The 13,699-nt window shown below is 43.5% G+C and overlaps 1 protein-coding gene across 6 annotated transcripts in view; it reads left to right on the top strand.

The window, feature by feature from the left end:
- The window catches only part of LOC136632381 (interferon regulatory factor 3-like), a 29,354-nt gene that overhangs the window by 9,561 nt on the left and 6,094 nt on the right, over window positions 1-13,699 (top strand). For 3 of the 6 annotated variants that reach the window (XM_066607203.1, XM_066607205.1, XM_066607204.1), the window contains exons 2-7: window positions 4,163-4,347; window positions 6,765-6,930; window positions 8,718-8,815; window positions 11,451-11,505; window positions 12,213-12,365; window positions 13,225-13,305. In XM_066607203.1, the coding sequence (XP_066463300.1) occupies window positions 4,183-4,347; window positions 6,765-6,930; window positions 8,718-8,815; window positions 11,451-11,505; window positions 12,213-12,365; window positions 13,225-13,305 (718 nt within the window). In that variant the 5' untranslated portion in view covers window positions 4,163-4,182. The remainder of the gene's footprint in view (window positions 1-4,162; window positions 4,348-6,764; window positions 6,931-8,717; window positions 8,816-11,450; window positions 11,506-12,212; window positions 12,366-13,224; window positions 13,306-13,699) is intronic. The other 3 variants (XM_066607207.1, XM_066607208.1, XM_066607206.1) reach the window with 2 other exon arrangements.

Below are 13,699 nucleotides of genomic sequence, written 5' to 3'. Positions count from 1 at the left end.
TTCTGTCCCTGCCTCACCACTACTGGCCCTGGACAATGTAAAATTACTGCAGGACGCAATGCTCTGCACGGCCGATATACAAAAAAAAAAATGTGCAACACTGCAAAAAGCAGCCTCCACACTACTGTACACGGTTAGATGTGGCCCTAAGAAGGACCGTTGGGGTTCTTGAAGCCTAAAATAACTCCTAACGCTCTCCCTATAGCAGCTCCGGCACCAGCAGCACTTTCCCTGATCTCTGTCAGAATGCATCTGTGGCGAGCCGCGGGAGGGGCCGATTTATATACTCGGGTGACACCTGATCTCGCCAGCCACTCACAGCAGGGGGGTGGTATAGGGCTTGAACGTCACAGGGGGAAGTTGTAATGCCTTTCCGGTCTTTCTATTGGCCAGAAAAGCGCGCTAACGTCTCAGAGATGAAAGTGAAAGTAACTCGAACATCGCGTGGTGCTCGCCTCTAGTAACGAGCACCTCGAACACCCTAATACTCGAACGAGTATCAAGCTCGGACGAGTACGTTCGCTCATCTCTAATCTCTACTCCATTCACTTCACTGGACACTGCCAGAGATAGCCAAGTTCAAGTGCTCAGCTGCCTCCACCAATCAGCAACTTATCCCGTATCTGCAAAACCATTCTTTTTGGGGGTTGTCTTGCCGTTGCCTCTCCGGTGCATCTGCTGTCACTTTCATGTGCACCAAAGCAGGTGAAATTGATTCACAATAGCTTATGCTTCCTAACTGGACATATTGACATCCCTGAAGTTTAACCCCTTTTTAACCAAGGCCTTTGATGCCTAAATGTCCACATCAACATTTCACATTAGAAAAAGGTACATTCTAAGGCCTCATATCCACACGCAGTCTGCATTGGAATCCAACCCTGCCCACGGCCGAGGACACTACTTACATGTCTGGGTCCTCTGTGTGGCTGTGCGGGTCTTCTATCTTCTCTCCTGCTTTTCCGCGGCCCGTCCACAGTGTCAGCTGCGGACGGGCCGCGGATCGGACAGCTTCCATTGACTTCATTGGCAGCCGTCCGTGCGGGAACCGCAGTAAAATGAAGCATGCTGCAAAACACATCTGCATGCTTAAAATTCAGCTGCGGACGCCAATGTTTGTCTATGGGTGGCTTGAACTTCAGATTCCGCAATTCAATTCCGCCCGCGGCCTCAGAGTCAATATTTTTAAATGATATCCTTTTTATATTTTGTGCCATAGATTGGACTCTCATATGGTACCAGGACACGGCCAATATTTTAATTTCATGTTTTATATAAAGACAAATGGGCAGAAATAGTATAAAATTCACATTTGTTCTATTTTTAATTTGATGTTCTAAATTTGATAAACTAAATTTATTCAAAAAATAATAATCTTGGACTTCTGTTTACAATAATACCAAATATGTGACCTTAAATTAACCTATTCTATCACTATTATACCGCGGCACAAAGGTCCTCATTTTTATGTTTTGGTATCTTCTCTCATTAGCTGCTAATTCGGCTCACTTTGGCTGCTATGTTTATTACTTTTCATGGCCCTAGAGCTGAACATTTCAATTCCCTGTCACTTCATTAGGATCAATCTAACAAGGTGCCAAGCCAATATCTTTATTGGCAGAGGACTATACGGTGACATTTGCCACTAAAGTGAAAGATGTGTATATATATATATGGGCTCATGCCTATGAGCGTCGCGAGATGCGCCTGCGGATTTACACTGCGGGAGTACCGCGATTACAAACAAAGAAGTGCCTGCGAGTGATTTCCATGGTCTCTATTAATGGTATATTAATGGAGACCCCCGTGGCGTAAGTTCAGGGCAAATAGATCATGCCGCGATTTATTTCCCTCTGCAGAAATCCACAGTAGAATTCTGCAGGTGAGCACTGGCAGGCAGAAAGCTATTAGGTTCAGTAGAACCTAATAGCTGCGGAATTCACATGCGGATTTCTGCCATGGAAAACGTGGTAGACATCCGTCTGTGGGCATTCACCCTAAGTCCTAACTGAGCAGTAAATGAACAATTAGGACGTATAAATAAATAAATATATATAAATATATATATATATATATATATATATATATATATATATATTGTGAGACAGTGACTGGCAAAGTGCTGGAGGGTGGATACGTGCCACCGAGCGGCCTGGGCTCGGTGGAGGAAGCCAGCATTTCTGTGTCAGTAACGCTATGTTACTGACACGTTGTAGTTTGTAAGTGGCTCCAAGCCGCATAGTCCGGGCCGGCGTTTCCTGGAGTGGTCAAAGCGAAGGGTGGGATGGCCACTCCCACGTACCAGGTGAGGCTGGTACCAGGCCTTATAAAGCCTGGGCCTGCAGGTCAGAGAGAGAGCGAGAGAGAGCATCTGGCTGAGAGCCAGGGAGAGGGTGTCTGGCTGAGAGCCAGAGAGAGGGCTCTGTGGAGCATGGAGCCCGGCTAGCCCAGCGTGTGGGCTGAGAGAGCCAAAAGGCGAGGTTGACAGGGTGACGCCCCTAACCTCAACACCCAGGAGGGTGTGGTGAGACCTCCACAGGTCTGAGGACCAGACTGGCTGTGTGCAGCAAGCAAGAAGTATTCTGACAGTGAGTAGTCAGGAACAAGCAGATGTATAGTGAGTGCTCAGACGAGCAGGTGTTTATTTCCGTTTTGGTTTTGTTTCTGCTGCAATAAACCCAGGCAAAGCCTGGACTAAAGAACGTTGTTGCCCGGTGTCACTGTCTCTGGCCGCGGATGCCCACGCTGCTACTGCCCCTAAACGCTAATCCCTCACAATATATATATATATATATATATATATATATATATACACTAAAGGATGCAAAGGGGTTAAGTGACTTGGGGTTACTGTGATGCTTAGGCGTCTCCTTATTTCAGCTATCTCTCGTGGTCCCATTAAGGTGAATGGAGTGGAGTGGAAGCACGCATGTGCATCCTCTGCTGCCCCCACTTCAGAACACTCTAGGGCAGTGTTCCCCAACTCTAGTCCTCAGGGACCGCCAACAGGTCATGTTTTCAGGATTTCCTTAGGCCTCATGTCCACGGGGAAAATCAGATCCGCTGCAGATTCTACATGGAGAATCTGCAGCGGGTCCCTCCTGCCCCGCGGACATGAGCGCTGAAAATAGAAATTTAAAAGCATTTACCTATCCGTAGCGGGCGGCGAAGGTCAGCTGTTCCTCACGGCCGGATCTTCATTTTCGGCCGGCGGATGAATTCCTGACGCCGGCGGCACGTCGCCGGCACGTCGTCGACGTGCCGCGCGCATGCGCCGGGCACATCCGCCGAGCCGAAGCAAGGGAGATGCGGCCGTGAGGAAGAGCAGAGCTTCGCGGCCCGCTGCGGGTGAGTAAATGCTTTTAATTCCTATTTTAGGTCTCCCGCGGATCCGGACGGCTTCCATAGGCTTCAATAGAAGCCAGCGGGAGCCGTCCCCGCGGGAGACCCGCATGAAAATGGAGCATGGTCCAGATTTTTTCATGCTCCATTTTTTTTTAAATGCCTTTTATTGACGATCCGCGGGTATTTATGTACCCGCGGGTGGTCAATGCATCCCTATGGGGTGCGGATCCGCGCGCGGGAGATCCGCTGCGGATTTTAAATCACATTTTGCCCGTGGACATGAGCCCTTAGTGTTGCACAGGTGATGTAATTATTGTCGGTGCCTCAGACGTTGTCACAGGTGTTGTTACCATAGGATGTCCTGAAAACATGACCTGTTGGTGGTCCCTGAGGACTGGAGTTGGGGCCCCGTGCTCTAGGGCTGCACTCTTGGGATCAGTAGGGGTCCCAGCAAGGATTCTCGTTGATCAACTCAGATTTCCCCTATACAATATTTAAAATGGACTGACCTTCCCCCCTTCTACTGAAGTAAGCCTCATTTTCCATAAGGTTTAATTATGGTCTAAGTTCCATCCTCTGGTGGTAGTCTGGTTGTTGTAGAAGCTACAATCTCACCATATATTGGCTGCATGAAACTGGCCAAGCCAGTACTTGCATACTCAAAGGAAAATTTACATCAATAGATTCTATTTATTTCCATTAGGTAAAAGTTGAGCTAAGGTTGCGACTCTAAACAGAAAGTAATTTTTATGTTACTATTAGACTTTAGCGCACAGTTGTGATGTCATTGCTTTCATTTCCGTTTCCTATTCCTCAGCACCCCTTTGGCTTTGAACCATGAGCTCCCAGAAGCCTCGTATTATCCCTTGGCTCATCAGTCAAATTGATAGCAAGATTTACCCAGGGTTGGAATGGGTAAACAGTGAGCATACACAATTCCGGGTGCCTTGGAAGCACGCCCTTAGGCAGGACCGGTCCCCTGATGATTTTAAGATATTTGAGGTGAAATCTAATTTTTACTATTATTGATAGATTAATAACATTTTACAGATTTGTGCTGTTTTATTCTGTGTATATAAAGCTAAAAGCTATGGACACCTTTGGGGGGGGGGTTATTTTTTCACTTAAATGCATGTATTTTGGGTTGGCAATCACTTTTACAATAGGTTTAACTGAATATTTTACGCCGTTTGTCTTCTGCAGCTTCTACGTATCACTGCATATAGGAACTGCAGTGTAAAGCCCCTCATACATGGGACAACTGTCAGGCACTTCAGTGCACAATAACTGTCCCAGCCATGATCACTCCTGTGCTTTTATACAGAACCGATCATCGCTGAGTGAATGGAGGCGGAGAGGGCCCAGGATCGTTCAACCCGCCCGTCACCAGTCACAGTAAACAGGCAGTCGTTCATAGATGAATGATTGTCTGTTTAAATTGAACGATGCTTGCATTCACGCTGCACACTATTAGAAGGTCCATTTAGACACAACGATTATCGCTCAAAAGATATATTTTGCGCGATAATTGTTGCGTGCATTTACACGGCAAGATGATTGCTCAAAATTCGCTCAAACGGTAGTTTGAGTGAAAGTTTTGAGCATTCACTTTGCATAGGTGTGTAAATGAAGGCTCACGCTGTATGCAGGAGACAAGCGGGCCCCCTTGTTTTCTGTATACAGTGATTTTCTACTTGGTATACAGGTAAGCGCTCCGAGTGGGGTATGCAGAACACAGCTGCAGCGCTGCCTTCTGCATACTCCTGCTGTGTTCACGGAGCACACAGCTGGTATACAGCTGAGGGCTCTGAGCGGGGTATGCAGAACACAGCTAGAGCGCTTGTCTTTTTCATACTCCTACTGTGTTCTCCGAGCGGGATACCAGCTGAAACAATAGTATCGTGCGGCACTGATAAAGCTCATCGTTCTGTTTCAGCTTGCTGAAAGACAGCGATGAACAACTTTTTAACGAAAACTGCACGGTGTCCGTGCAATTAGACCCAACATTTCTCGCTCAAAAGATGACTTTGAGTGATTTTTGAGTGAGAATCATTAGGTCTAAATGGGCCATTATCGTAAAAACCACTTAATCTAACAAGCAATTTGCATGATGATTGTTCCGTATAAAAGGGATTTAGAATACTTCTACAATCACCCGTGTAATTGCTCAAAAGAGTGATTATGGGTAACTATCACCCCTTGTAAAAACGTTGGACGTGACATGGCAAATGAGCGAGAACCAGTTACTTGTTGGAGTCGCTTGGTTTACGACTCGCCTAAACACCCAGCGGATGTCAGCTCAGGTTAACAGTTCATGTTAACATTTATGAACGACTGCCTGTGTACTGTGAAAGGAGGCCAGAAGAGATCTCTGGCTCACTCCGCCTCCATTCAGTAAGTTATGATCACTCCAGTGTTAAAGCAAGTGACAGTCATCCAGTGTAAAAGTATCTAAAGGCCCTTTTACATGGATTGTCGACTTTGAACAATAATCATTCAGTTTAAACATGGGCAACGATTAAATGCCGAATGATAATTTCTTCGCTTTTCATTTGATGTTCATTTTATGCAGGCATAAAAATCATTGTTTGCTCATTTGCAACTCTTTATGTGTAAACGGCGATTGTTCAGTCATTCACATTCAATGGTACAGTTCCCTGAATGACTGAACAATCAAGTGAACAAAAAATGTAATTTAAGAGCCCGGCAGTAATCCCAGCAATCATCGCTCCTTTGCTTTGACACAAGAGCAAGCATCGGTCAGTGAATGGAAGTGGAGCGGGTCCGGGATCATTCTGGCCCACCTGCTTCCATTCACAATAAACAGGCAGTTGTTCGTAGATGAACGACTGCCTGTTTACACAGCCTGATCATTGTTTGATTTTTATGTCTGCACAATCCGAACGATGAACGAATTATTGTCTGTCGTTCAGATCGTACAGGTATTTACACTGAACAATTCCGTTTAGATTCTTGCAATCCAGCGAGAGTCTGAATGACAATCAGTGTTTATATACAGTGATAAGTTGACTATCTTGGGTAAAATAAATGTGTGGGCAGGGTCTCCTATTTTTGGAAGGAGGAAAAATGGAGAGTAAACTCTCCATAGTACTGACTTAGTAATAGTCCCACACTGTGCCTATATTATATAGTGACAAATAAAAGTACAGTACAGTGTCTAAACTGGGCCTAAATAATACTGTCATACAGTGCAAATGACATGGTAATAGTGCCACATCCCTTCTGTGTCTATGCACAAAGGATATTTTTACCTATTTTTAATATACACTATGGACATGTGTTTAGATATGAAGTGGGCATTAATAACAGTAAGCAATAAACTCTAGTTTAGGCATTCATAGAACCAAAAAATAGGTATTACAGTAGCAAAATGACCCAACTCACTTTTGTCTCTCCAGGCTTGGGCCAATGCTAGCGGTTGCTATGATCCCTTGACAGACCTGTCCGATCCAGCGCGATGGAAAAGGAATTTTCGCTCTGCTTTAAATCAGAAGGATGGAATCCTCATGATTCTAGACCGCAGCTCAGATTCTGTTAATCCCCACAAGATATTTGAGCTCACCAGTAAGGAATGGGGAATGGACCCGAGTGTCATAGGAAGGATGTGTAGCCTACCTTGCCTATTCTATGTACACCACTACCCCGAGCCAGTATTATAATACATAGTTCAGTACTAAGGTCCTTTTAGACGGAACAGTTCCAAAAAATTGTTCAAACGAGCCAAAGTGAACAATAATTATAATCGTTTGGTCTAAATAGGAGCCAATGACTGAACAACGAACAAGAATAGTTCGCTTTTTTTTGCTCGTCGTTCATGTTATGCAGGCATAAAAGCCATCGATGGCTCATTCACTTATCGTTCAGTTTAAATACCGATCATTCAGTCTCTCTAATTCAGCGAATACGAAAGATTGAACGAGTCAAAGATGTATCTGCCTCCATAAACAGGCTGCACGGGAACGAATGAGCTAACAAAGATGCCACTCACTCCCATCAAAGATAATCGGCACATCTAAAAGGACCTTATGGTGCGTCAGTCAGTGTTATATTACCCCAGTCCATTATTATGTAGAGTGATTGGTTGTTCTATTGTTCTGTAATAACATAAAGGTGATTTTCCAATCTTATAAAGTGAAGGTATATTGCAAGAATATGGCACCACTTAATGATTGGTTGGCATTTGACCTCTGAGATCCTCGACGATCCCAAGTATAAAAGGGACAGCAGTGCTGACCTAGGGCCCATTTACACGCAAAGATAATCATTGAAAAGATAGGCCGTGAGCGAATGTTTTGCATAAACTGCTGATAGACACTAATATCCATTAGCAGCTTATTACCTTCATTTGCATATAAATGAGCCTCTGGGACCTGTATGCCGAGAACAGCAGGTGGTCTGTTCTCTGCATTCAGCTCCTTTGTTCTGCCCCAGGGCTGCAAGCTGAATACAATGTAATCAGCGCTCCAGTGTGGAATAGAGCAGCTTGGACAGCAAACACAGCATGAGGTCTGTGTTATCTTCTCTCCGGCTGAACGATGGATTTTATGCTCACCTAAAAATCATCGTTCTGTCGAAGAGTGAAAGATGGGAGCATTTACACACAACGATTATCGCTCAAATGATGGCATTTAACAGAATTTTGAGTGATAAGCGTTGCGTGGAAATGGTCCTTTAGCCGTGTGTCCACTTATAAATTTTCCTTGCACAGTGGTACTCCCACCCATCAGACTGTGCAGGGAACTGCTGCCGCCTGATCACTTGAACAGAGCTGAGCTGCAATTCCTCTGCACAACAGTTGGCCCCGTTGTATGGGAGAAAACAGCTAAAAAAATTGCAGTGCTGAATTATTGCTATAGACCCTTCATTCTTAGGAACAGCGAGGGTCCCAGAGGTCAAACTTCCACCAATCATAAAATATTATAGCAATATTCCATCACTTGATAAAATGGGAATAATCCTTTAAATTGCCATCACGTTTTATCAAGCTGAGAATACTATGGATGAGGTGGGACCCCATTTATTAGACATTTTTTACATAACCTGTGAGCAACGTTTTACACCCAATTTGTCAATTCACTTGATTACCAAGTGCATTTTCAAAACCAGGTTTTAATTCAAAATTGGCAACTTTAGCAGAATTATAGGGGAATTGACTGTAGCAGCAATTCAGTGAACTGATGGGAAAAGCAAATCAATTCATTCACGCCATGATGCAACCTCAGACGTGTATTACTAAAAACATTAACAATGTGATGCCCTCTAGTGGTTATAAGATAGTTGAAGCATTTTTTAGAGAAGTGCTTCCCATGACTTATTCCTATTGAAAGAAGCCAATCTCTTTTCTCTTTTAGTTCCAGCACATGGAGCTACAGAACAGTATAACAACAGTCCTGCAAACCCAAATTTCCATCCAATCTCCTCCACAAACCAAGGCATTGACAGCGCACCGGTGAGTTGATTTTTTTTAAAGAGTAGCCACTGATGCCTCCTTATTGAAGCTAATATGCCTCAGTGCAGCCATATGATGATCTTAATTTCCTCTCTGCTGGTTTAGTAGCTTTTAGTGTACAACAATTCTGTCCTTGTAAGGCTGGGTTCACACAGGGCGGATTTGCCGCGGAAATTCCGTGCAGGATTTCCCCACGGCAGATCCGCCTGCGGCCGCTAATCTCGGGATTAGCCAGCCATGTGGACGAGATTTCTGAGAAATCTCGTCCACGCGGGACGGCCAATCCGCTGCAGTTAATCCAGCAGAAACCGCGGCTGCGGCACGGCTTTGCCGACCGCAGCATGTCCATTCTTTCTTACTTTCTGCTGCGGCCGCGCTCTCCTCTATGGGAGCGCCGGCCGCAGCAGAAGAGCGAGCGGCCGGGCCGCTTCAAAGCCGCCGCGGGTTTTTCCGCAGCGGTTCTCCCGGCGGAAATCTTGCGGTTTTTCGCTGCGGCCAAACCGCGGGATTTCCGTCGGGAATCAGCCCCGTGTGACCCCAGCCTAAGAGTAATGAGCTCGTCAAGCAGCGACTTCCTGCTGAGCCTGTGCTTATTACCTGCACTGTATAAAGGATGAGGCGGAGCAGAGCAGCTGCCTCCGAGGAGGCAGAAAGTAGATTCCAGACTACTTCAGGCACCCATATGCAATGCAGCAAAGCCTCAGTCATTGATCATAGCTTTTTCCTGGCGGAGCAAGCAAAAAAAAATAGCTAACACTAGATACAATTAAGCAATATCGATATGTACCGTGTTTCCCCGAAAATAAGACAGTGTCTTATATTAATTTTTGTTCAAAAAGGTGTAACTTTTTTACATGTATAACTTCCTGGACACTATTTAAATTGACTTTTTTAATTAACTGTTAGCAGGGCTTAATTTTGGAGTAGGGCTTATATTTCAAGCATCTCCAAAAAGCCTGAAAAATCATTTTCCATCCGCAAAAATTCTGGAAAATCATGCTATGTCTTATTTTCAGGGTATGTCTTATTTTCAGGGAAACGGGGTAGTAATTTACATTTATTTCCTTAAACTATACATGGATGTTCAAACGGTGCATAGGAAGACTACAGAGTCTACCTTGCAGTTGCTGGTGCCAGCAGCTGATTGGCCAAGGACTGGGGCGGCGGACTCCTACTGAACAGCTATTGATGGCCTCTTTTGAGAATCGGTCATCAATTTTTCAGAGCTGGAAAACCCCTTTAAATTCGATGTCCACTTTTAGAATCCTTTTAATAGCTTGACATGTATATTTGAGTGCCTTTAGGCATATATTGCATTAGTTATTATTATCTTGTCTAGATCCTGACTTACAGCCTCTATCATACTCAAGAAATTCATTCCCAATTTGGCTGGCTTCAGAGCTGAACTCTCTCACCGTTCACGATCTGACGAAATGTCTGCAGAGAGTCTTTACAATAGACAATGTGGAGTAATTTGATGTAGGAAATAATAACTATACGACTGTATATTACCCCCTTAGTGACCGATCTTTTTTTCGTTTTTTCCTCCCCCCTTTTAAAAAAGCGTAACTGCTTTATTTATCCATCTACGTCGCTGTATTTGGGGGGGGGTTTGCGGGACGAGTTGTATTTTTCAGTGGTACTATTTAATGCACTGAAAAACTTATAAAAAATTTAAGTGAAGTAAACTGGAAAAAAAACCACAAAATTCCGCCATCTTTCGGTGCGTTCTGTTTCTACGGCGCACAAACTGCAACAAAATTGACACGATAACGTTATTCTATGGGTCAGTACGATTACTATTATATGAAACTTATATCGTTTTTTTTTTGCTGTGCTCCTTTTTTTTAAGACATTGGTTTTTTAAAAATTATTTTCTGCCGCCATCCTCTGCGCGCAATCACTTTTTTATTTTTCCGTCAACATAGTTGTGCGAGGGCTCATTTTTTGCGGGACATACGAGTTTTTAATTGCTTTTTATTGCCTTTTATCTTGAAGACAAAGCGTCGACTTCTGGCGTTCTTTATTTTTTTCGGACGTCGTTTACACTGCGGGGTAAATAATGCGGTACTGTGATAGATCAGACTTTTACGGTCACAACGATACCAAATATGTATTTTTGTTTTAAGATTTGGATTCTTTTATTATAAAAATGGCAAAATGTTTTTTTTTTACTTTTATAACTTTTTTTTTTTAATACTTAGTAAAACTTAATTGTTCTTATTTTTTCTTTTAATTTTTAGTCCCTAGAGGGGACAACAACTTGCGATGCTTTGATCGCTACTGCAGTATCATGTAATGCCACATACTGCAATCGGGCAGGCAGTCTATCAAGCCACCCCATAGGTGGCTTGATAGACTGGCTCTTGTCATGGCAGCCAGAAGGGCTCCTTGTAATCTCATCATGGGGGGCATTAACAGGGGCATTTAAAGGGTTAACAGCCTGAATGAGCTGCACGGCTTATCAGGACTGTTGCCACCGTGTGTCGGCTGTAAGAAAATTAAAATTTTCGTTTACACTTTAAATTATTTTCTGATGACACATTCCCTTTAAATGTAGTTGTCATGTGTGCTATGTATTATGTTATATACATCATGCTAACATATTCACTATCTTATCACTGTTTCTCTTTAGCAGAGAATGCTTTTTGAAGAACTGGAGCAACTGAAGCTTTCCCAAGAGGAGGAAGGTATCCTTCATTTGTAACTGATTTCCCATATATTAGGACTAGGGTTGTATAGGATTCGGCATTTGCTCTTCATCTATTATGATATACCGCATGCAGATATTATATTATGAAAAGGATTGTTTTACTGGAGAAACTCTTCTAATTGTAGTATATAATGTAATAATTGTACATTTGCAGTAGTTACATTTTGAACCAACGGGGGTTAATAAGAACAGCAATATTGGCAGCAAATAAAGTGAAAATTATTAAAGAATTGATACACAAAGTATATTAGAAAGTTGCAGATTATTCTATTACACAATGATTACACATTCTGTACATACAACAGAATAAGTTATATGTTATAATGTTTAAAATTTATATATGCTACCAGAGGCATAACTTGAAGCTCCTAGGCCCCAATGCAAAATATATAACAGGGCCCCCAATTTTAATGCTTTGTTCATAGTACTGGGCTCCCTATATGGATAAGAGAGCCTTGTGGGCCCCCTAAGGCTCCTGGGTCCGGGTGCAAGCGCATCCCCTATAGTTACGCCCCTGTATGGTACCAATTGTCAGATTTTAATTGCTTTAAAACAGCTGCAAAGATTATTCTCCCAACTCCTAAATAAGAGTTGGATCTAATATTCCCAATTGAAAATTTGGGTCATCACCAGTATGAATTGAAACTTGTAAGTTACAGATCCTGCCGTTATATTGCTCTTCAGGGTTGTACCATCCGTGTAATGATCTGCAAGGCAGTGAGGGAGAATTGGATCCGAATTTGGATGGAGCAGCTGCCGCAGCTATTCCTCTGTACGGGGGAGATTATGTTGTCTACAGTGATTTTCCATCACATATAGCTACTGAAGTTGAAGTTGGTAAGTTAAACTTTTTAGCTCCACTCCATTAGGTGACTATAGCATAGCTACATTGTCTAACAAGACTCTTGAGACTTTAAAGTAGTCTGAAATTCCCTCCTCCCCTTCTTTCATCAGAAGGTCAGGCTCTTGACTTGTCCCCCGTGCTTTATACTGCAGCTGGGATTGTTTGAATACTGTGCACAAGAATAATCTCACCATGGGCTCCAATAAATAAGTGCATTGAGAGAAAATGTTCATTACAGCATGGATATAATGATTAGACAATAGACAGTAAAAACAACTGAAAATAGCTGTTCCTAAGAATTTTGGGCAACAACTTTTGGGAATGCACCAACAATATTTGCCATCCAGCTATCCTACACTCCTCAAGATAAATCTGCCAGGTACAATATTGTTGCAGATTTGTTAATTAGAATCCTAAAAGTAGTAATAATAGGCTGTTCACACTTTGTTTTTACTACTTCCCTGAGTTCCGTCCCATGGTTCCATCTGAATCTCCGAAAACAGGACTCAAATAGAACCCCAAGACGGAACCACCTTGGCTTCTCTTGCTCAAACACAGGCTAATAAGGTCTCTGAGCAGCTTTTTGTTTGTTTCCAACATGGTAGACCACAGTATTCTGTCTGGCTAAAGTATTGGGAACGAACGGAAAGCTGCTCAAATAGAGACCACGTTAGTCTCTATTTGAGCAAGAGAATCCTATAGTTCCATCTAAATCCCGTTTTTGGAGAATCAAATGTAACCTTGGGATGGAACCTGAGGACATAGTAAAAATGAAGTGTGAGTGGCCCCTAAGGCAAACGTGTATGTTGTAATCAGAGTTTTATTTTCATTTTATGAATTCTTTACTTGCAGAACACGTTCTGACCCAACCAGTTCAGGACTTTGAGACTTTCCAACAAAGCATACTTAAACATTTCAGCTACAATTCATTTGGTAAGAATCTTATTATAGGTGTATAATGACCAACTTTCCGCCATAAGATGTTATGAATCTTTAGCAATGAGAACTAGAGATGAGAGAGCCTACTCGCTAAGGCAAACTACTCGAACGAGTAGTGCCTTATGCGAGTACCTGCCCACTCGTCTCTAAAGATTCGGGTGCCGGCGGGGGAGAGCGGTGAATTGTGGGAGTGAGCAGGTGGGAGCGGGGGGGGGAGAGAGTGAGAGAGAGATCTCCCCCCTGTTCCTTCCCGCTCTCCCCTGCCGCTCCCCGCCCCCCGCCGACACCCAAATCTTTTGAGACGAGCGGGCAGGTACTCGCATAAGGCAATACTCGCTCAAGTAGTTTGCCTTAGCGAGTACGCTTGCTCATCTCTAATGAGAACAGG

This window comes from Eleutherodactylus coqui, chromosome 6 (genome assembly GCF_035609145.1).
Source record: "Eleutherodactylus coqui strain aEleCoq1 chromosome 6, aEleCoq1.hap1, whole genome shotgun sequence".
Classification (NCBI taxonomy): Eukaryota; Metazoa; Chordata; class Amphibia; order Anura; family Eleutherodactylidae; genus Eleutherodactylus; species Eleutherodactylus coqui.
This window is presented reverse-complemented; position numbering and strand designations above follow the sequence as displayed.